The 22,907-nt window shown below is 35.8% G+C and overlaps 1 protein-coding gene across 1 annotated transcript; it reads right to left on the bottom strand.

Annotated features, from left to right (window-relative positions):
- Nucleotides 1-358: 358 nt before the first annotated feature.
- LOC133771209 (olfactory receptor 13C4) lies at nucleotides 359-1,312 on the bottom strand. The gene has a single exon (XM_062206949.1). It carries the CDS (start codon nucleotides 1,310-1,312, stop codon nucleotides 359-361), a length of 954 nt encoding a protein of 317 aa, XP_062062933.1.
- Between the last annotated feature and the right edge of the window lie 21,595 nt (nucleotides 1,313-22,907).

Genomic DNA, 22,907 nt, shown 5'->3' with positions numbered 1-22,907 from the left:
TATCATTTTGACAGGATAATTAGAGAATTGTTACTCTTGCTTCTCAATTTCCATAGTTTATGTGTGATTATTTTCCACTATATTTCTACACAGTCCACTGGAAATAGTGATTTCATGTGTCACCAGAACTATTTTCCAATGGAATTCATTGTGTTTGTGAGATCTGGATAAGGACATGTTAGAAGCTGAATTTGTACCAAAACTATAGTTCTCAGTACTTCTAGCTGAGCAGGATTAGTAAAGGCAAAATATAGAAATATCTCTTTCAAACCATGATTTCTCAAGAAAAAAAAGTTCCTATTGATTTAGTTATGAGTCCATCTTAATAGCTGTATACAGAGATCTATACTTCCTGATGCTACTGAGTAGGCTTTTGGTTAAGCAGATATTTTACAGCAGTTTTTACATCTCTATTCCTCAAGCTATAGATAATAGGATTCAGCATAGGAGTCATTATCCCATAAAATAGAGAAATGAGTTTGTCTGAAGTTTGCAGATTGTCTTCTCCCATCAGGTCTTGAGATTTGGGTTTTGCATACATGAAGAAAATGGTACCATAAAATATAATCACAACAGTCAAATGAGCTGAGCAGGTAGAAAAGGCCTTGTGTCTCCCTGTGGCTGTGTTCATTCTCAAGATGGTATAGAGGATGAATATATAGGAGAAAAAAATTACCAAAAGTGGAATAACTAGGAAGGCCGTATTTGATATCACCATGGTGATAATATTGAGTGATATATCAGCACAGGCAAGTTTGAGAACAGCTAAGATCTCACATGTGAAATGATTGATAATATTATTCCCACAGAAAGGCAATCGCATGGCAAGTGAGGTTTGCACAACAGAATTGATTCCACCGGAGAGCCATGACACAGAAGCCATCAGTACATAAACCGTCTTGCTCATGAAGATGGGATATCTTAGAGGGTTACAGATGGCCATACAGCGATCAAAAGCCATCATGCCAAGGAGGAAACATTCTGTTGACCCCATTGCAAAGCCAAAGAACATCTGCACTGCACAGCCATAAAAGGAAATGTTTCTTTTCTTTGAAATTAAGCTCACCAAAGTTGAGGGAACTGAGGAGGTTGTATAGCAGATATCCAGAAAAGAGAGGTTGCCCAGGAAGAAGTACATGGGTGTGTGAAGACGGGAATCACAGATACTTGCTATGATCAGAAGACCATTGCCAATTAGAACCACCAGGTACATAGCTAGAATCATGGCAAAGAAAACCATTTCAAGTTTTGAGTAACCAGACAGTCCCAGAAGAATGAATTCTTTCACAAATGTTTGGTTTAGTCTATCCATGTTCCAGTTTTCAGGATGTCAAAGGAAGTCCAAACATAAAATCTTTTCACAGCCAAACAACAAATATAACAGACGTCTTGAATAATCATTACTCTAGGATGAAAGAGTATTTGTTTCAAAGCTCTGCCATTGTGTTATCTTCCACAGTGTTTGTTCCTGGAGTACAATGACCAATATATAGAAAGTTTTATGTCTTGTTTCTAAACTGTGAAGCACCACCTAGGACCAGAAACAATTTCAGAAGCAACCTTTTTTTACTAAGAACAAGAGAGGTTTTCCAGGAAGAAGTACATGGGTGTGTGAAGATGGTAATCATAGATGCTTGCTATGATCAGAACATCAGAACATCATTGCCAATTAGAATAACTAGGTACGTAACTAGATACGCCATATGCAAAGTAAAAAGACTGTTTCTAAGATGTGTGTCTTAAAAATTTTTTGTTTGGCAAGTCTTCGGGAAAGTCCATATCACAACTATCTGAATTGATTAGCATAGAACTCTCAGGAAATGAAAAAAGAACTTAATCAGATATATGAGGAGGTTTTCAAATGCACAAAAGTTTGAATTATGAAAATGTTGCTTGATTTCAAGATTTTTGCATCCAAATAAACTTATCTTCTAAATCTAAAAAAAAAAAAAGAATAACTAGGTACGTAACTAGGATCAGAGCAAATTAAATTATCTCAATTATTGGGTATCCAGAAAGACCCAGAAGAAATTCAGACACTGATGTCTGGTTACTGTCACCCATGTTATTGTCTTTCAAGTTGTTAAAGAAAGATCTAACATAAAATAAATGTACAGACAAGAAAAAAATGCTACAAATTACCTGAACAATCATATTTTTAGAATGCACTAGAAGGAGTGCTTACTTGATGACCTGATATCCAGTTATCTTCAATAACATCTTTCCAAAATAATAGAATACAATGAAATTGGGAATAACAGAAGTATCCATGTCCCATTGCCAACATGTGAAGCTCTACATATGATGAGATACACATGCAGAAATAACCTCCCTGTTGTTGATAATATATTCTCGACTTGAAACTTCCCCAAATCCTGCTTAATTGCCCACTGTAGGTCTAATTCTTCATTTCAATTTCCCCAATAATAAAACAGTGTAGAGGGCAAAAGACTACACAAGTACTGGAATTTTGAATCAGTAATTAATAAACAGGAAAACATATCTTTTAATTAATTCTTCCACAAACTTTTAAAAAGTCATCTCATATATGCTTTATCAAATATCATATATTATATAATATATCAAATATAATCTATGCTTTATCAAATATAATACCTCAAATATTATCCCCATTCTTTCTATTAGCAAGATGGAGCTTGACAACACGTAACAAGATAAGTAAATAAGAAAGTGTATTAGAAAATAAGGTCTTTGACACTAAGTTTGGCTCATGGCTTTACTTTTTACATATACATGTGAAGCTCTTGAAAACCTTCAGATTTTGTTTTGGTGTTTAGAGAAAGGCCAGTGAATCTACATTCCTTATAAGCACCTAGCTGATGCTGACATAACTAGTTCTGAAAGCACTTGTTTCACAAAACTTTATCCTAAGTTGGCAGATCATCTAAGTGTTTCTGGTTTAAATCAATTCTCTTTTGCCTTATTATATAGGCTGGCATAACAACCTAAAAAAAAGTTCAAGAACATAATTATTATATTTTAGAGAAAATCTAAATTTACATATTGTTAAATATTCTTTAAAATATTGTTGAAGGACACATGTTTTAATAACAGAATAATAATTTAAGAGTATTTCTGATAGTCTAGCTTACACTTAGTCATGTTCAGATCCCAATAAAAATGAATAGAAGACTAATGTAAAGTGTTGTCATTACAAAGTCCACAATCAGGATTATGAGAAAATATATATTAAAACACATGTTATAGATATAATTACATTTGTGAATTCAGTGAAAATCATTGATTTTTCTCAGAAAGAAGATGTATATGAGAAATAAATCATGTAAGGGGGCATTTAGGAAGACTGAAGCTATATCTAGAATCTAGAAGCATGGATAGGATTAGACAGATTTGAAGACAAGATGGTATCTCAAAAGCAAGTCAAGTCAAAATTATCATTAAGCAGATTAGTCGAATACTGTTTTTGAATAGAGTAATTTCAGGGAAGGGTTGATGGCAAGTACATCTGAGAAGGAAAGTGTACCAGGCATGGAAGAAAACTCTAAAATCAAGTAGAAAATTTGGAATACCTTTAGATGGGAGGTGGGTCCGTAATTAGGAAACACAAAACATCAAGTACTTAGCTCTGTGCCTTTAGCCGCCATCCAAACTCAACAACATAATTTATGATTTTATGCGATTTTGGAGCAGGAATGTAACTCAAAGAAATAAGATATTTAGATTAGCGTGTTGTCACTGATTGCTCACTACACGTGTAAACTTTTCTTTGCATAATTGTTACCAAATCTGGCTTTAGTAAAAACCACAAGTTTAGGCCTTATGTGGGTAAACAGCTCTTGAGAATTTCAGCATAGCGACTCTGTGCTGTGACTCATTATTACATGATGACTGTTGGATAAGTTACCATAGACTAGATATTACTTAGAGTCATAAATCCAATGAATGAAATTATTCCCACTAATAATTTAGTTATTAATTCATAGTAGAAATAAGTCAACTGTGAATCAAAAGGAAAACAAGGAAATATACAAAGTAAATTTTAGAGATGAAAAATTGACCCCCCAAAAAAGAGCATAATTTTGATTTCTTCAGTTTAAGGCCAGAACTTCCCTTTTGAGACAGGGAAGAAGCTCCTGGCTCCCGGCTTCAGATTGGCTCCACTCCAGCCGTTGTGGTCATTTGGGGAGTGAATCAATGGACAGAAGACCTTTTTCTCTATTTCTACTTCTCACTGTCTGTCACTCTACCTCTCAAATAAATAAGTAAAATATTTTTTTAAAAAAAACTTTCCTGTCAAAGTGAGAAAAAGGAAGGAAGAATCTTTGTGCTTTAAGTTCTATAGGACAAGATCACATGGATTATACAGGACAGTGGAAAAATCCAAAGCCCATTTGCCTCTTTAACAATTACTATCCTGACTGACCGATAGCACTAGAATCTGTACAGAAATTACATTTCAACAATAAGGAATAATCAGTGAGGACACCATACACACACATAGACACACACACACACAAACTGGGATCACAAAGAATTGATTGTGCTCATTCAACAGTACTCATAAAAAGGGTCAATGATCCTGTCCTTATTCCACCATTATTCTACACTTCTTGTGATAAGTCAAAATTCTCAGCAGGAGTTCAGAAATTAGTCAGGGAGTACACTGGATATGGGACATGAGCACTCTGATCAATCCAGTCACAAATGCAAAAGGAAGAAGACAGCAAGATAGTGAGAGACTGGGACAAATGCAGATGTTCCAAGTCAAGGACCTTTGAGTGCAGTCCTGGGAAGCCTGTTGACTTCCATTCCCAAACAATGTAATGACATTGAGTCTTGGGCTTTCTAAACTGTTTTCCTAATGTTTTCTCCAAACCTTCTCTTTCTAGGCAGAAATTCCCTCACCAATTCAAGTCCAATTTGATCCACACCAGTCTTGCTGCCTTTGATCTTCTGCTTCCAACACTTTAAATTGATTAACCTCTCTCAAGAGACAAGATACATAGGGAAGCAGTTGTCTTTCCCATTTCTCTACACTAAGGTATAACTCAACAGCTATAGAAAATAAGTTTGTTTTGACTGAATTGGTGAAGGTTTACCTTATAGACTCAGTCTTTCCCTGTGCAGTATTTATGCATTCAAACAGAGCAACTTAATATTCAAAAATGGTGCATTTATATCGGTCTTTATCTTTTATTAGAGCATCTTTCCATCAATACTAACAGGTTTCCATCTTATATAGATAATTAACGGCTTAAGCACCATATACACAAATGGGTCACATAATGCTCACCTGAAAATAAATTTATATATGACATGGTTTGTCATAGTGAAAAAAATGTCTCAAAGAATCAGCCTTTGGTTAAAGGCTCACTGCTTGTAAATTTTAGCATCAGTTTTCTTATTTGCAGAGACATTATACAAAAATAATAAGATACTATATGGAAATTGCCTTAAAGATTAACAGGCATTATAAAAATAATAATGAACTACTAATTCACAGTTGTTTATGGTCAAAATAAATTGGTACTTGTATTGCTTGAGGTTATTCATATCACAAATACATGTTCACTAATGGCTTTAACTATACTTTGAGTTTAATTAAGGTACAGTTTTCAGCATTCAGGTCTTACCTTTATACAAGTAAATTATTTCTACCTCTTGGAAGAACCAAGTACTTTTTCCTATTATTTATGTTAGCATTCTGAATTGAGGTCAAATACAACAAATGATGCCCAATTCCACAGATGTGGAAGAGTAAATATTTGCTATGCAACAGTTACTGTAATTGTTCCCCGATTCCCAAAGCAATTTAAAGTTGGAGTGAGAGATCTGTGAAATGGTGAAACTTCTGATGCATCAGGGACAGTGTCCCACAAACACAATTAAGAGCGGTATTTGGATTGTATTGTGACTGAACTAAAGCTCAAAAAGGAAGAAATATTTTCTATGTACCTTTAAAAAACAAGCAAATGTTCATCAAACTTCATGAAATATGAGAGCTTTTAGTTCAAAAATTTGAGTGCATCTGTGAAAGGAAAGTTAATTTAAAGTAAGAACTTTAAAACACATTTGTTAAATGTCTTTAGCTAATTGCTAAAATGAAATGTTACAACTTAAATGATCTTAGCTGATAGTATAAATGAAATAAAATAGATATTTGCTGAGAATTAAAGGCATAATCATTAACTTATGCTTACTTTATCTACATTCTTTTTGATAAATTAATTCCATGCAAGATGATATCACTAACCTTTTGTGGAATACAAAATATGGATACATAATGAAATGAAATTAATCCACAGAACAAAATAAGCATTTATATTAAGGTTGCTGAAGTTTAAAAAATTCATGACTGAGTAATATTTCATTGTGTCTATTACAACATTTTCTTTATACATTCATTAGTGGAAGGACGTTTAGTATGTTTCCATTTCTTGGCTATTGTGAATAGTGATACAATAAACATGAGAGTTCAGATGTCTCTTTTATGGATGGATTGCATTTCCTTTGGATATGCAATCTGGAGTGTGATTGATGGATCATACAGTGGTTCTGTTTTCAATTTTTTTGACAAATCCCCATACTGTTTTCCATGATAACTGTACTAACATATATTCCCACCCACAGGGTGCAGTCCTTTACCTCCATATTCTCACAAACACTTGCTATCTTTTGTCTTTTTTTATAACAGTCAATCTAACTGAAATGAGGTAATATCATGATTTTGATTTGCACTTCCATGATGACTAGTGATACTGAGCACTTTTTCATGTATCTGTTGGTCATTTATTTGTCTACCTTTTAGAAATATCTGATTAGATCTATGCCCAGTTTATTTAAATGGACAAAATCTTGTCATTTGCAACGACATGGATGGACTGGTGATCATTATTTAAAATTATATGAAGCAAGCACAGAAAGATATGTCTCAAAAGATACCACTCTTATGTGGTGTGAATCTGGAAAACATCATGCTGAGTGAAATAGGCCAGTCCCAAAGGGACAAATATCATATGTTCTCCCTGGTCGGTGACAACTAACCGAGCACCAAAAAGAAAATCTGTTGAAATGAAATGGACACTATGAGAAACAGTGACTTGATCAGCCCTTGCCCTGACTGTTGATGAACAACTTAATACTTTATCTCTTTTAGTATTTTTTGTCCTTTTTAATACTATTGGTTGAACTCTGTAATTAACACACAATTATTCTTAGGTGTTTAAATTTAACTGAAAAGTGATCCCTGTTAAATATAAGAGTGGGAATAAGAGAGGGAGGAGATATACAATTTGGGACACACTCAATCAGACTTGCCCCAAACAGTAGAGTTAGAAACGTGCCAAGGGATTCCAATTCAATCCCATCAAGGTGGCATGTACCAATGCCATCTCACTAGTCCAAGTGATCAGTTTCAGTTTATAATTAATCATAATGATAGGTCTAAGAGTCAAAGATATCACATAAACAAGACTGGTAGTATGCTACGAGCAACTCCCATGGCTAACACCCAGTGGGTAGATAATATTTTGGGTAAGCTGAGAGGAAGCTACAGTGGCCAGTGCACTGCTGATGATTTTGTCTGAGGGAAAACTTCACAGTTCCCACTGACTTTGAATCCAGCCTGAAGAGCCAGTGTGGGGCAGAGTATCCACTTAACTCCATGAAGAGAGGCCACATGCTTCCCTTCCTTCCCCTCAGCCAACTGACCTCTGTAGGGTGGGTGCCTCACTCCAGGGATGATGCCCTGTACTCTGTGATTGCAGGATCTTTGCACCCTGTGACTACAAGATCTGCATAGGTCACAAACTGAGAAAGCCACAAGATGTGGTAGGGTCCATGGGCACTTGCCCAGTCTCACTCTAGAAGCTCAGAACTCCTTGAGTGCTGGGAAGGGCCCATGTGTAAGGCTCAGCACTCACACTACAGAGTGATTAGATGCTATATGCAGTTCATACACCTGAGTGGGTGTGGTGTGCAGGCCCTTTGAACTTACTGTTGGCAGTGAATTTGTTGGCTCAGATGGGTAAAGAAAAGGACTGAGGATGTGAATACACTGGCCAGTGTAGTCACTCCTACCACAATTGATAATAGAAGAAATCTACATGCCCAACTTGGGTGTCATTTTGGACTCCTGCCCTACCCAAAAATGCTGGCCAGAGCTCCCTGATCCAACTGAGCACACACCTCTGGATATCTGCTGTAAAATGTAGGCATTCCATCAGAGGCATATTTCCAAAAATCAAAGCCTTCAGAGGAGATAGCAACAAGTAGTTCTTCAGATGTATAAACATAACCATAGAAATACAAAAGGCATGAACAAAGAAGACAATATGAATCCCCAAAAGGAACACAACTATACATCAAAATTAGACAGTGAACATGAAGACATTGGCAAAATGCCTGAAAAAGAACTCAAAAGAATGATTGTAAGATTACTCAAAAACACAGAGAAGAAGTTACATGAAATAAAGAAATCTGTACATGACATGAATGAGAAATAATTCAGGGAATAGAGATATTAAAGAAAACTCAAATTAAAGTATTATAAATGAAGTATTCAATATGTCAAATAAAAAATACAATGGAAAGCCAAAACAACAGATTTGGTGAGGCAAAAGAAAGAATATAAGAATATTCAAAATCAAAAACAAATCTCAGACAAAAAAGAGAAAAAATTAGAAAAACCGAAAACAGAGTTCAGGATCTATGGGATCCAAACAGCAACCAACAAAAATATATGTGTTTTCAGAGTTCCTGAAGAGATGGGGAAAAAAAGATGCCTAAGAAAACGTATTCAGTGAAATTACAGCAGAAAATTTGCCCAATTTGAAGAAAGATATGGACATTGAAGTATAGGAAGCATATAGAACCCAAGTGGATGTGACAAAAAACAGGCATAATAGAAAATATCTTCACTACAACACTTTGTAGTCAAACGTTCAGAAGTAAAACATGAAGAAAATATCCTAAAATGTTCGAGAGAAATGGCAGATGAAAGCGTGGGGAGCTACCCCCACATATAGCACTGTCATATGGAATTTTCCATACCTAGCCCTAACCTCGGGTTAAGGCGCTCTGTTTACGCCAAGACTTGCCTGAGATAAGCAGGTGTTCTAGACCTCTAACTGCATAACAGGATGTTATTGATGTTATCGGTTGTTTGAATTTTATGTAACCTTTTGTTTGTTACGCTATACTGACTCTGTATAACCATCTTTGAGCTTGTGGGGCTGTGGGTATATATACTCGTTTCTTGCTGTGCTCGGGGCCGGTGGTTGAAGAGCCTCTCAAGAAGGCAGCCTCTGGTCCCTTGTCGCCAAGCTCCCTACCTTGGCTTGAGGGCTTCAAGGCATTAAACGCTGATGAATGGACCGAGTACTGTGTCTTCGCTTAGTTTGTCCAGTGGCCGCCGACAGAAAGGATCCTCAATTAAACTGACAGCAGATTTCTCATAGAAACACTACAGGCTAGGAGGGAATGTAAAGATATTGTGCAAGTTCTAAAAGAAAGAAAAACAAATTCAATCCAGGATACTGAATGCAGTGCATCTCACATTTATAAATGAAAGTGGAATAAAGAACTTCCAAGACAAAGAAAAATTGAAAGAATTTGTCACCAGCCATAAAAGATGTCAGCATCATAAAAGATACTTAAGGATGCACTACACACAGAAACAAAGATAGTAAACATCATAAAAGAATGTGGAGGCAGAAAACATCCTAGTAAATGTACAAAGGAGATCCCAAACAAATAATAGGAATATTTACAGGAAAATGGCAGGATCAAGTCATTTTATATCAACAATAACCTTGAATATAAATGGACTGAATACTCCAATTAAAAGGACAGACTGGCTGAATGGATTAGAAAGCAAAAAACATCTTTATGCTGCCTACAAGAAACATACCTCACCAACAAATATACACATAGGCTGAAATTGAAAGAATGGAAACAGATATTGCATGCAAATATAAATCAAAAAGAGCAAAAATATACATCTTCATATCAAACAAAGTAGAAGTATAATTTAAGACAAAATCTGTTAAAAGAGACAAATAAGGTCATTATATAAAATTTAAGGAATAAATTCAACAGGAAGATGTTACTGCAGTAAACACATATGCACCTAATTTTTGGCATCCAGCTACTTAAAACAAATGCTAATGAATCTAAAGGAAGACATGTGCTCCAATTCAATAATAATGGGGAACTGCAACTCTCCGCTTTCATCAATGGACCAATCAACCATACAAAAAAGAACAAACAACAGAGCTAATCCACACTATTGACCAAATGGACCTAGTTGATAGCTACAAAACATTTTATCCTACAGTTACACAATAAACATTCTTTTCATTAGGACATGGAACATTCTCTAGGATAGACCATATACTATGTTATAAAACAAGCCTCAACAGACTCAAAAAAACTGAAATCGTACCATGTATCTTTTCTGACCACAATGGAATCAAGCTGGTAATTCACAAAATAAGAAACCCTAGGAAATATACAAATACATGGGACTGAACAACACATTCCTGAATGAACAGTGGGCCATAGAAGAAATCAAATGGAGAATGAAAAAATTTCTTGAAACAAATGAAGATGCCACAACAACATATCAAAACCTATAACAATGAAATCCAGTCATTTGCAACAAAATGGAGGAATCTGGAAAACATTATGCTGAGTGAAATAAGCCAGTCCCAAAGGGACAAATATCATATGTTCTCCCTGGTCGGTGACAGCTATTCGAGTACCAAAAAGGAAACTTGTTGAAGTGAAATGGACACTATGAGAAATGGTGACTTGATCAGCCCTTGTCCTGACTGTTGATGAACAACTTAATACTTTATCCTCCTAGTATTTTTTTGTTTGTTCTACTTAATACTATTGGTTGAATTCTGTAATTAATACACAGTTATTCTTAAGTGTTGAAACTTAACTGAAAAGTGATCCCTGTTAAATATAAGAGTGGGAATAAGAGAGGGAAGAAATGCACAATTTGGGACATGTTCAAGCTGACTTGCCCCAAACGGTAGATTTAGAAACATACCAGGGGATTCCAATTCAATCCCATCAAGGTGGCATGTACCAATGCCATCTCACTAGTCCAAGTTATCAATTTCTGTTCACAATTGATCATAATGATAGAACTAAGAGTCAAAGGGATCACATAAACAAGACTAGTGTCCGAAAATACTAACCAATAGAATAAAAAAGGGAGAGAACGATCCAACATGGAAGCAGGATACACAGCAGACTCATAGAATGGCAGATGTCCTAAACAGCACTCTGGCCTCAGAATCAGCTGTTAAGGCATTTGGATCCAGCTGAAAAGCCCATGAGAGTATTTCAGGCATGGAAAGCCAAGACACTCTGGAAAAAAAAAAAATGACCTAAATGAAAGATCTCTGCAAGTGAGATCCCAGTGGAAAGAACAGGTCATCAAAGAAGGAGGTACCTTTCTCTGAAGGGAGGAGAAAACTTCCACTTTGACTATGACCTTGTCTAAATATGATAAGAATCGGTGAACTCAAAAGGCTTCTGTAGTCTTGGCAACTCATGACAAGAGCCTAGGGTGATTACTGATGCCATAAACAAGAGTGTCAATTTGTTATGTCAACAACAGGAGTCACTGTGCACTTACTCCTCATGTAGGATCTCTGTCCTTAATGTGTTGTTCAATGTGAATTAATGCTATAACTAGTACTCAAACAGTATTTTACACTTTGTGTTTCTATGTGGGTGCAAACTGTTGAAATCTTTACTTAATATATACTTAACTGATCTTCTGTGTATACAGAGAATTGAAAATGAATCTTGATGTGAATGGAAGGGGAGAGGGAGTGGGAAAGGGGAGGGTTGCAGGTGGGAGGGAAGTTACGGGGGGGGGGGAAGCCATTGTAATCCATAAGCTGTACTTTGGAAATTTATATTCATTAAATGAAAGTTTAAAAAAAAACCTACGGGATACAGCAAAAGCAGCATTAAGAGGAAACTATATAGCAATTAATGTCTACATCAAGAAATTGGAGAGTTATCAAATAAATGATATAACAATGTATCTCAAGGACCTAGAAAGACAAGTATAAACCACAGCCAAAGTTCATAGGAGTAAAGAAATAATAGAAATTAGGGAATAAGCAAAATTTAAAAAAATACAAAAGATCAGTGAAATGAAACGCTGTTTCTTAAAAAAAAAATGAACAAAATCAATAAACAATTGGTTCAACTAACAGAAAAAGAAGACCCAAATTAATAAAATCAAAGATGAAAAGGGAGATGTTATAATTGATACCACAGAAATATAAAGAAACTACAGGAATTACTACAGACAGCTATAAGCCAACAATTTGGAAAATCTAGAAGAAATAGATATATTTCTGGATACATATCATTTATCAAAATTGAGGCATGAAGACATAGAAAACCTGAATAGAACAAAACAGAGATTGAAACAATAATAAAGACCCTACCAACAAAAAAAGCCATGGGCTGGATGGCATCACTGTTGAATTCTACCAAATTTTTAAAAAAGAACTAATCCAAATTCTTCTCTAAACATTCAAAATTATTTAAAAGGTGGGAATCCCCCAAACACCTTTTAGGAGACTAACATCACTTTAACTCCATAACCAGAAAAGATAGAAGAAAGAGAACTACAGACTAATATCTCTGATGAACATAGAGCAGAAATTGTCAACAAAATACCAGATAATCAACTCTAACAACACATCAAAAAAGACGATATACCCAGATCAAGTAAGATTTATTCTAGGGATATAGGGATGTTTCAACATATGGAAATCAATAACCTGATATATCACATTAACAAAATGAAGGATAAAAATATGATTATCTCAACACAAAAAACCATTTGTAAAATACAACACCATTTCATGCTATAAAACTTAAACATATTGGGTATAAAAGGAAAATACTTCAGTACAACCAAGGCAAAACTGCAGCCAGTATCATATCGAATGGGGAAAAGCTGGAAGTGTTTTCACTAATATCCAGAGCCAGAAAAAGATGCCCACTCTTACCATTACCATTCAATATAGTTCTAGAAGTTTTAGTCGGAGCCATTAGGCAAGAAAAAGAAATCAAAGGAATAGAAATTGGAAAAGAGGATGTAAATTTATCCCTGTTTGCAGATAAGGGGAACCAAAAGACTCCACTAAAACTAGTATAACTCATAAAAGTTTAGCAAAGTTAAATGATATAAAATCAACACACTGGGGGTTGGTGTTGTGGAGTAGTGGGTAAAGCTGCAACCTGTGCCACCAGTATCCCATATGGTATCTCTTCATTGAAAATTACAAAACATTTAGGAGAAAAATAGACGACACCAAAAAATGGAAAAACCTTCCATGTTCATGGATCAAAAGAAATGATATCATTAAAATGTACATAATACCCAAGGCAACTTACAGATTCAGTGAATCAAAATACCAAATACCGACCCTAAAAGTCATATGTAAACACAAGAGACCCTTAATAGCTAAAGCAATCTTAAATAATGAAAATAAAGCTAGAGGCAACACAATACTAGATTCAAGTCCTACTACAGGCTGTAATAATCAAAATAGCCTGATACTGGCACAAAAATAGACAGGTAGGCCAACGGAACAGAATAAAAACACCAGAAATTCATTCACCTCTTTGTCCTCATTTTGGTCATCTTTTCCACCACGGCCAACGTTTTTAATTTTTCCTTTTATCATTATAATCATAATGCTCCTATTTCTAACATATGTAACAAAAATATTTCAAACATCATTACAGGAATGAATGTCTACTATCTCAAGCCAGCCTGCAGGAGCAACACAAGACTGCTTGCTTTTCTTCTTCAATCAATCTGATCCAGAGTATACATGCCTGGCCTATATCCATGTCCTAAATCAACAGGAAGTTGCCAGAAAGAAACCGGCTCCCCATCTCCTTATCTATATTCAGAATCAGGATTGATTGAACAAGGGCATAAGCTTCAGCCATTTTAGGTTCTTGTTACCCCTGCCTTCTTTCAAGAGACCAATTCAGTCTTACCTTCTGTATTCTTCCTCACCTCACCCCCTGCATTCTTCCCCAGGTTTGGAAGCCAGTGGGTCAAAATTGAACAGCTAGTATGGAGTAGCTCACCTCCATGTACTGCCCCCAACCCCCATCTAGCCCACCTAAGATATAAAAATGTCCATCCTGCTGGAGTCTGGGCCTTCTGTCACACGTTCAGTCTGTGTGCATACTGGCAGTTGGTCGACCTCTGAGAGTTTATTTTCTTTGCGTAAATTTGGTCTGTCTGTGAGTTCATATTCTGTCTCCTCTCTGTTTCTACTCCCTCTTTCTTTCAGATAAGACCACAAAAGCACAGACAATAAAAGCAAAAATAAACAATTGAGATTATATCAAGCTCAAAAGCTTCTGTACTGCAAAGGAAACTCTCAATAAAGTGAAGAGGCAACTGACAGAATGGGAGAAAATACTTGTAAACTATGCAAATTATAAATATTTAATATCCAGGATCTATAAGAGCTCAAGAAACTGAAAAGGGGCCTGCACTGTAGTGTAGCGGTTAAAGCTGCCACCTGCAGTGCCGGCATCCCATATGGGCACTGGTTCGATTCCCAGCTGCTCCACTTCCAATCCAACTCTCTGCTATGGCCTGGGAAAGCAGTGGAAAATGGCCAAAGACCTTGGGCCTCTACACTCATGTGGGAAACCTGGAAGAACAAATGGCTCCTGGCTTCGGAGTGGTGCAGGTTGTGCCATTGCAGCCAATTAGGGAGTGAACCAGCGGAGGGAAGTCCTTTCTCTCTCTCTCTCTCTCTCTCTCTCTCTGCCTCTGCTCTGCCTTTGCCTCTCCTTCTCTGTGTAATTCTTACTTTCAAATAAATAAATAACTCTTAAAAAAAAAAACAGAAAGAAAGAAACTGAACAACAAATCAAACAATCCAATTAAGAAATATGCAAAGAACATGCATTTTTCAAAGGAAAAAATTCAAATGGCCAACAGACAAATGAAAAAGTGCTCAGGATTACTAACCTTCAGTGAAATGCAAATGAAAACCACAATGAGGTTTTTATCTCACCCCAGTTAGAATACAATCATTAAAAAATTTAAAAATATCAAATTCTGGTAAGGATATGGACAATACACTGTTGGTGGGAATGTAAACTCTTACAAACATTATGGAAGACTGTATGGATTTGTCTCAGAAATCTAAAAATAAATCTACCATATGAACCAGCCATCTCACTCCTGGTATTATACCCAAAGGAAATGAATTCATCAGATGAAATAGTTACCGATTCACAATAGGTAAGATATGAAATCAACACAGATGTTTATCAACTGATGAGTGGATGAAGAAAATGTGATTATATGTATGTATATGTATAAATACAATACTACTCAGTCACATAAGAAAGAATGAAATCCTGTCTTTGGCAACAAAATCAGACCAAAAAAAACACAAATAAAACGCGTTTTATCTGATTTCTCTTAGCTAATATATAAAGTACAAAAATAATTTAATGTATAAGAGTGAAATTGACATCTTGTTGGGGCCGGCACCGTGGCTCACTTGGTTAATCCTCCACTGTGGCAATGGCATCCCATATGGGCACCGGGTTCTAGTCTCGGTTGCTCCTCTTCCAGTCCGGCTCTCTGCTGTGGCCTGGGATAGCAGTGGAGGATGGCCCAAGTGCTTGGGCCCTGCACCCGCATGGGAGACCAGGAGGAAGCACCTGGCTCCTGGCTTCACATTGGCATAGCTCTGGCCGTAGTGGCCACTTGTGGGGTGAACCAATGGAAGGAAGACCTTTCTCTCTCTCTCTCTCACTAACTCTTCCTGTCAAATAAATAAAAAAGAAATTGACATCTTGTGATTTGATTATTGTTTATAGCCCTTGTCTATATTCCCGCAGAAATCTAGTCTTTTTACTTTTTACTTGTTGAACTCTTTATTTAGTGGAGGATTAAGCTTGTGATTATAAAGTAAATTAAAAATATGTTATCACAAATGTTAAAAAACAAAGCAAGTAGGATGGAAGGAGGGAGGGAGAGAAATATTATGTTCTGGGGTTGGTGCTGTGGCGTAATGGGTAAAGCTGCCACCTACAATGCTGACATCCCATATGGGCACTGATTCGAGACTCAGCTGCTCCTCTTCTGATCCAGCTCTCTACTATGGCCTGGGAAAGCAGTGGAAGGTAGTCCAAGTGCTTGGGGCACTGCACCCGAATAGGAAGACCCAGAGGAAGCTCCTTGCTTCACATCAGTGCAGCTCCAGCTATTGTAGCCAATTGGTGAGTGAACCAGCAGATAGAAGACTTCTCTCTCTCTCTCTCTCTCTCTCTCTCTCTGCCTCTCCTTCTCTCTCTGTGTAACTCTGACTTTCAAATAAATAAATAATCTTTTTTAAAAAAAGAAGTATTATGTACTTGGAATTTTATCCATGAACTGAGTGAAATTTATTTTTCATGTTAATAAAAAATGAAGAAAAAACATAAGAATTGGAAAAAACTGTTTATTTAAACACATGCATTTTATCATATATTAAGAATATCCCAATAAAGCTGTTACCAGGAAAAGAAAGTAAATTATCTAAGCAATGCATTTCTCTGATACTATATTTTTAAATAAGATATTAATAAGGAGGTAGATTATCCCTTTAATATCTTGCTCATCAACTCAAACACTAACAGGAATGGCAAATTTAAAAAAAAAAAAGTGCGACATAAAGAAAAGAGGGGAAAAAAGTGGAGAATACCACGAAAGAAAAAATAAAATTATTATTCAAGAATGCTTCAAATGGTTTCAAAGACCAAAGTACTACTACCTGGGATTTCATCAAGCAATTTTTGTTTTATTTCTATTCTCCACTGGTAAAATAACTAAGCATACAAAGAATTTTAAATTCCAACGCAATCCAATTAAATCTGTAGAAAACTAATAAAAAATGTGTAGTCAGTCTTCGTATTATATTACCTTTGGTCTAAAACTGTATAATTTAAGTCTGAAACTTTGCTGGAGGCACTCTGTACTAGCTCATTTATGATAGCTATTTACAGGTGGCTTAATTTTTTGCATGCCAGGTTTTAGCTACATGGCCAGTGAAGTATAAAATATCTCTTATCAAACTTGAGCTTTCGTTCTCCTGAGACCAAACTATTTTCATACACTTCTCAATGTTTCATAATCCAAAGATAAAGTGCATCCTGTGTGACTTAGAAAGGGCTCTGAGAACTGTGACTGTATATCGCTGCTTTTTTTATATACCAAATGGATAATATCCTTTATCTTTATTAAAATCTTGTGTGTGTAGTCTCTTTAGAGTATTCCCTATTATCCTAACCTGTGTAATGATTACAATACATGGTATGAACAGAAAATTACCCTAAACTCCATAATTTAAATGAAGGCTAAAGCTTTGTTTGAAGAACAAAAGGAAAATGACAAACTTTTAATGATATGCTGACTCTCAGACTACCATATGTTAACGTTACTCAAGCCCTGCAACAACTGAGGGAATGAAAAACTTATCAGTAGAAATTGTAGGTTGTATACCCAAAGCCAAGGAAAAATCTCATATTATTAACAGGAAACTCTGGCTAGTGGGAGGTCAGTCAAAAACCTGGTAATCTGGCTGCTTTGGGCTGCTCTAGAAAAAAATGCCTGGTCTACCAAGTTATAACTAAGCAATCTCTCTGTAATGGAAAAGGACATGGAACCAAAAGGGACATAGGAAAATATTTCACTGATTGTAATTTGACTCTCCTTCATCCAGTTATCACTCTAAAGATCCTACCAAGTTGCAGGGGATGGTGACTGAGAGCCAACTGACATAGGAGATGTTTATACAATGAGCTAAGTCACACAGGGAGTCATCATAATAGGCAGCTACTTCCATTACATTAGATACTGCTGAATGGAAGAGTATGTTACAGTCTTGGAATCCTCAATTATCTATCAATTTAAAAGGTCTAGATAAACGGACGACTCTTCCATCTGTTGGGGTAGATAAGTATATGAATACATGAAATAAGCCTTGAATGTGGAATAGTCAAATTAGATTCTAAATGTAACCTCCTAAAATATTGGCAATTCAAGCAAATTCACACTGGTTATGTGATAACATGAAAGCATCCCCTAATATAATACCTTTGATTCAGGTGATAAAGGGCTGCAAATCCCTAAGGTGCATTGGTGAACTCTTTTGGGGAAAACGGGAATGATAGAACAATGCTGTATGAAATACTAGCTTAACTACTCTAAATGGGATTTAATATTGGAGGAAAATCTATCAGGATCGTTCAGGAGAAGGCAAAATTTAAATAAGAAAGATAAATAATCCTCAGGTCCACTAAACCAGGTGAAAAAGTTCAGATGCTTAATTATAAGTGAAATGAGCTCAGAGCAACACTGCATTCATAAAATGAATTTGCAAATGATCCCCTCTCCTCAAATTTTTAGAAAGCACTGGCATTAATTCTTCTTAAAATGTTTGGTAAAACTTATTTTATTTTTAAAGAGTTTTTTAATTCATTCTCCTTATTTGTTATTGATCTTTTCAGATTTTCCATTTCCTCATGATTTGGTCTTGGTAGATTGTACATTTCTAGGAATCTATCTACTTCTTCTAAGCCATTAAATTTGTGGCATAAAATTGTTCACAGTACTTCCTTATGATCCTTTGTATCTCTGTGGTATCAGTTGTACTATACTCTCTTTAATAATCTACAAATTTGAATCCTATATATTTCCCAGTCTAGTGAAGGTTTTGCTAATTTTATTTATCTTATCAAAAACTACTATCATTGACCTATTTTAATTTTATAGTCATATTTCATGTGTTTTGCTCTGATTTTCATTAGTACATGAATGTCCCTGATGAACTTAGATGCCAAAATCCTCAATAAAATATTAACAAACTAAATTCAATAGCACATTAGAAGAATCATGCACCATGAGCAAAGCTAATTTATCCAAGGAATGTAAGGATGGTTTAATAGACGCAAAAGTGATAACTGAATGAAAGATTAGAATCAGGAGATCATCTCTATAAACAAAAAAAAAATGAATTGGAAAAAAACCAGCATGTTTCAATGATAAAAATACCTGTCAAATAATTAAGTATAGAAAGAATATGCCTCAATATAGCAAAGATCATATGTGGACTGCCAATAGCTAACATCATACAAAATAATGAAAGTTGAAAGGTTTTCCTCTAGAATCAACAAGACAAGAATATTCACTCATAGCACTTCTATTCAACATAGTTCTAGAAGTACTAGCCAATGCATTTAAACATGAAAAAATAAGTGAAAGCACTCAAATCAGAAAGGAAGAAGTAAAATCATCTCTGCCTGCAGGTGACATGTTCTTACTTATAGAAAATCCTAAAAACTGCACCAAAATACTGGTAAAATTAGTATATTTAGTAAAGTGGCAGGATAAAAAATCCACACACTAAAATCAGTTGCATTTCCACACAGTAATAATGAATGATGAGTAAAATAAACTGAGAAAACAATCCCATTAAAAATATCATAAAAATAAGATAAAAGTAATCAAGAAGGTAAAAATTTTGTGCATTGAAAATTATAAAACATTGAAATGAAATTTGAGATACAAGTAAATGGAAAGACACCCCATGTTCATGGATTGAAAGAATTAATATTGTTAAACTGTTCATACTATCCAAAGTATATTATACTTCATATATATTATGTATCAACCAATAATAAAATCATTTAAAAAACAACAAGATTTTAGGTATCCGACTATTTAATTTCAAAATATACCCAAAGCCATGATATTCAAAAGAGTATGGTAGTGGTATATAAATAGACATATAGATCAATGGAACATAATAGAGAGCCAGGAAATGACCAGATAATTCATGTTCAATTAGCTTTTCAACAAAGGTGCTAAGAACACACAGTGGAAAAAGAAAATCTTTCCAATAAGAGAGTGTTGGGAAAACTGTATAGCCCTACACAGAAGAATGAGGTTGGACCCTTATACCCATCATATATAAACATTACCTCAAAAATGGATTAAAGACTTAAATTAAGACCTTAAACTGCAAAACTACTAGAAGAAAAAGGGGGGAAACTATACAACTGTAGTCTGGACAATGTTTTTAAATTTGACCCAAAAGTCCACGCAAAAAAAAAAAAAAAAACAAAGAAAAAAAAAAAATGAGACTACAGAAAGCTACAGAGCTTCTTCATGGCAAATAATTAACACAGAAAAGAGACAATGTATAGACAGAGAAAATACCTGCAAGCCATATACCAAATAAAGAGCTAATATCACAAATAAATAAGGAACTCAACTCAGAGCAAGAAAACAATTTGACTCAAATTAAAAATGGGTAAACGGAAAAAGATGCTGTGTCGTAGTAGGTATAGCTGCCTGCAGTGCCGGCATCTCATATGGGTGCCAGTCCAAGTTCCAGCCGCTCCACTTCTGATCCAGCTCCCTGCTACATACCTAGGAAAGCAGTGGAATATGGCCCAAGTACTTGGGTCCCTGAATGCTCGTGCGACATCCAGAAGCAGCTCCTGGATCCAAGCTTCAGAATATAAGAGAATAAATATGTGATCTTGTTGCCATATCCTCTCTTCAGAATATAATGTCTATAACAGATTGCCTTATTTTGTCAGGCTTCATGAAATCTAAAACAAATGATGACATATGAAAATTCTATAATCTCTTCAGAACCAGTGCCAATTAAAATGCTATGAGACAAAAGATGGGTTTATGATTCTAAGTGACAGCATGGCCAGGTTCTCCCAGCAAAGCATTTTGAGTTGGTACATAAAATTGCCTAGAGGTGGTATAGAAACTTCTTGGGAATTTCTGCACACTGAAAACAATGTAGTAATAATGAAACCTGCTAATAAAGTGTTAAAATGTAATGTAAGTTGGGGGTGATGAAATGATGCAATTATAGAAAGATTAAAAGTAAAAAGCCTTAGATTATGGATTTTAAATGAAACTTAGGCATGGTTATTGAATCACCTCTATCAGAAAGTAACTCTGGAAAGTATTTTATATCTGAGTAGAGAACACTGTCTTTTACCCAAATTAGTGGGCATCACAAATCTTGTCTTTATTCTTTTTAATGGAGTTTGTGACATGGGAGCCTTTTCTTGTGCATTCAATATGCAGTCAATGGGAACTAAACTGTCAACCACTGGGAACTAAATCATGTGGTTACTCCAACAGCTTCAACTGCAACTGACATGGTGTTAACAAATCAAGACTTGCTACAAGCTGGAGAAGCTGCTTTTTTTTTTTTTTTTTTTTTTTTTTTTTTTTTTTTTTTTGACAGGCAGAGTGGGTAGTGAGAGAGAGAGAGAGACAGAGAGAAGAAAGGTCTTCCTTTTTGCCGTTGGTTCACCCACCAATGGCCGCTGCGGCCGGCGCATCTAGCTGATCCGAAGCCAGGAGCCAGGTGCTTCTCCTGGTCTCCCATGTGGGTGCAGGGCCCAAGGACTTGGGCCATCCTCCACTGCCTTCCCAAGCCATAGCAGAGAGCTGGCCTGGAAGAGGGGCAACCGGGATAGAATCCGGCGCCCCAACCAGGACTAGAACCCAGTGTGCTGGCGCCGCAAGGCAGAGGATTAGCCTGTTAAGCCATGGCGCCGGCCCAAGAAGCTGCTATTTTATGATCTATTTAGTCAATATAGTCTCCTCTATATCTATTGCAGGAGAAATCTAAAGCCAGTAAAAATGGATTCCAATATGTAATTGCTAAGCTCCTAAAGGACATTTAAAATTATCCTGTTTATTGCTAAATTCTGCTGAGGAGACAGTTTATATTCATTTGAAAATTTCTGTTATTATACTGAAAATATAATGCTAATTAATATCTTAATATAAACATTAAACTAAGACTGAATTACAAATGATGGTAAATAATATGACCACCAGGGGATGGCTAATTAAGCTTGCTAATATACACAGCCAAGACTGCACAGTAATTTTTGAGGAATTATTTGGGTTATTATTATTACCCAAACAATTAAAAATACATGATTGAATGTATAAATTACTTGAAGCTACTGTTAATTTCAAAAACAAAACAAGAGGCCATAAAATTGGTTGAGTTATTTGATTTGTACAAAAATCATATATCATATTTGAATACATTATTATTCTCTATTCACAAAGCTGCCAGAGGGCAGTGAAAAGTTGAATTTCAATGGCATTCTGAACAACAGCAGGTGCACTTGGAGCTAAAAAGAGCCATTGTCCTTTTGGTGCTTCTGGGATCATAAAATCCCAATTCTCAGAAACTATTTGAAGTGTCAACAACACACAAGTACACTAATGGGAGCTGTTGGCAAAATCCCAACACTGCTACCCTGGGGCAATCATTGGGATTTTGGCATGGATAATCACTGGAAGAAGTCTCCAGTTTTATGCCTATGACAACAGTTGGCATGGTTAGCATTAATTTAGGCTTTTTCTGTTACTAACGCACATAAAGGGATCATTGCTGTGGTATAGCGGGTAAGGTTGATGTCTGCAGTGCCAGGCACCAGTTCGATTCCTGGTTGCTCCATTCCAATCCAGCTCACTGCTATGGCCTGAGAAGGCAGTGCAAAATGGCCCATGTCCTTAGGCCCCTGCACCCACATGGGAGACCTGGAGGAAGCTCCTGGCTCCTGGCTTCTGGCTTCAGATCAGCACAGCTCCAGCCGTTGTGGGAAACTGGGGAGTGAACCAGCATATGAAAGATATCTCTCTCTCTCTTTCTCTCTCTCTTTCTGCCTCTCCTTCTCTCTCTGTGTAACTCTGACTTTCAGATAAATAAATCTTAAAAAAAAGAGAGAGAATTAAAAAAATAATGCACATAAAACTTGAAAACTGAAATATGCATTATATTATGGTTTATATGGGA

The sequence above is a fragment of the Lepus europaeus genome, chromosome 12, assembly GCF_033115175.1.
Source record: "Lepus europaeus isolate LE1 chromosome 12, mLepTim1.pri, whole genome shotgun sequence".
Taxonomy (NCBI): domain Eukaryota; kingdom Metazoa; phylum Chordata; class Mammalia; order Lagomorpha; family Leporidae; genus Lepus; species Lepus europaeus.
The sequence above is the reverse complement of the archived record's forward strand: the minus strand, read 5'-3'. Positions and strand labels throughout refer to the sequence as shown.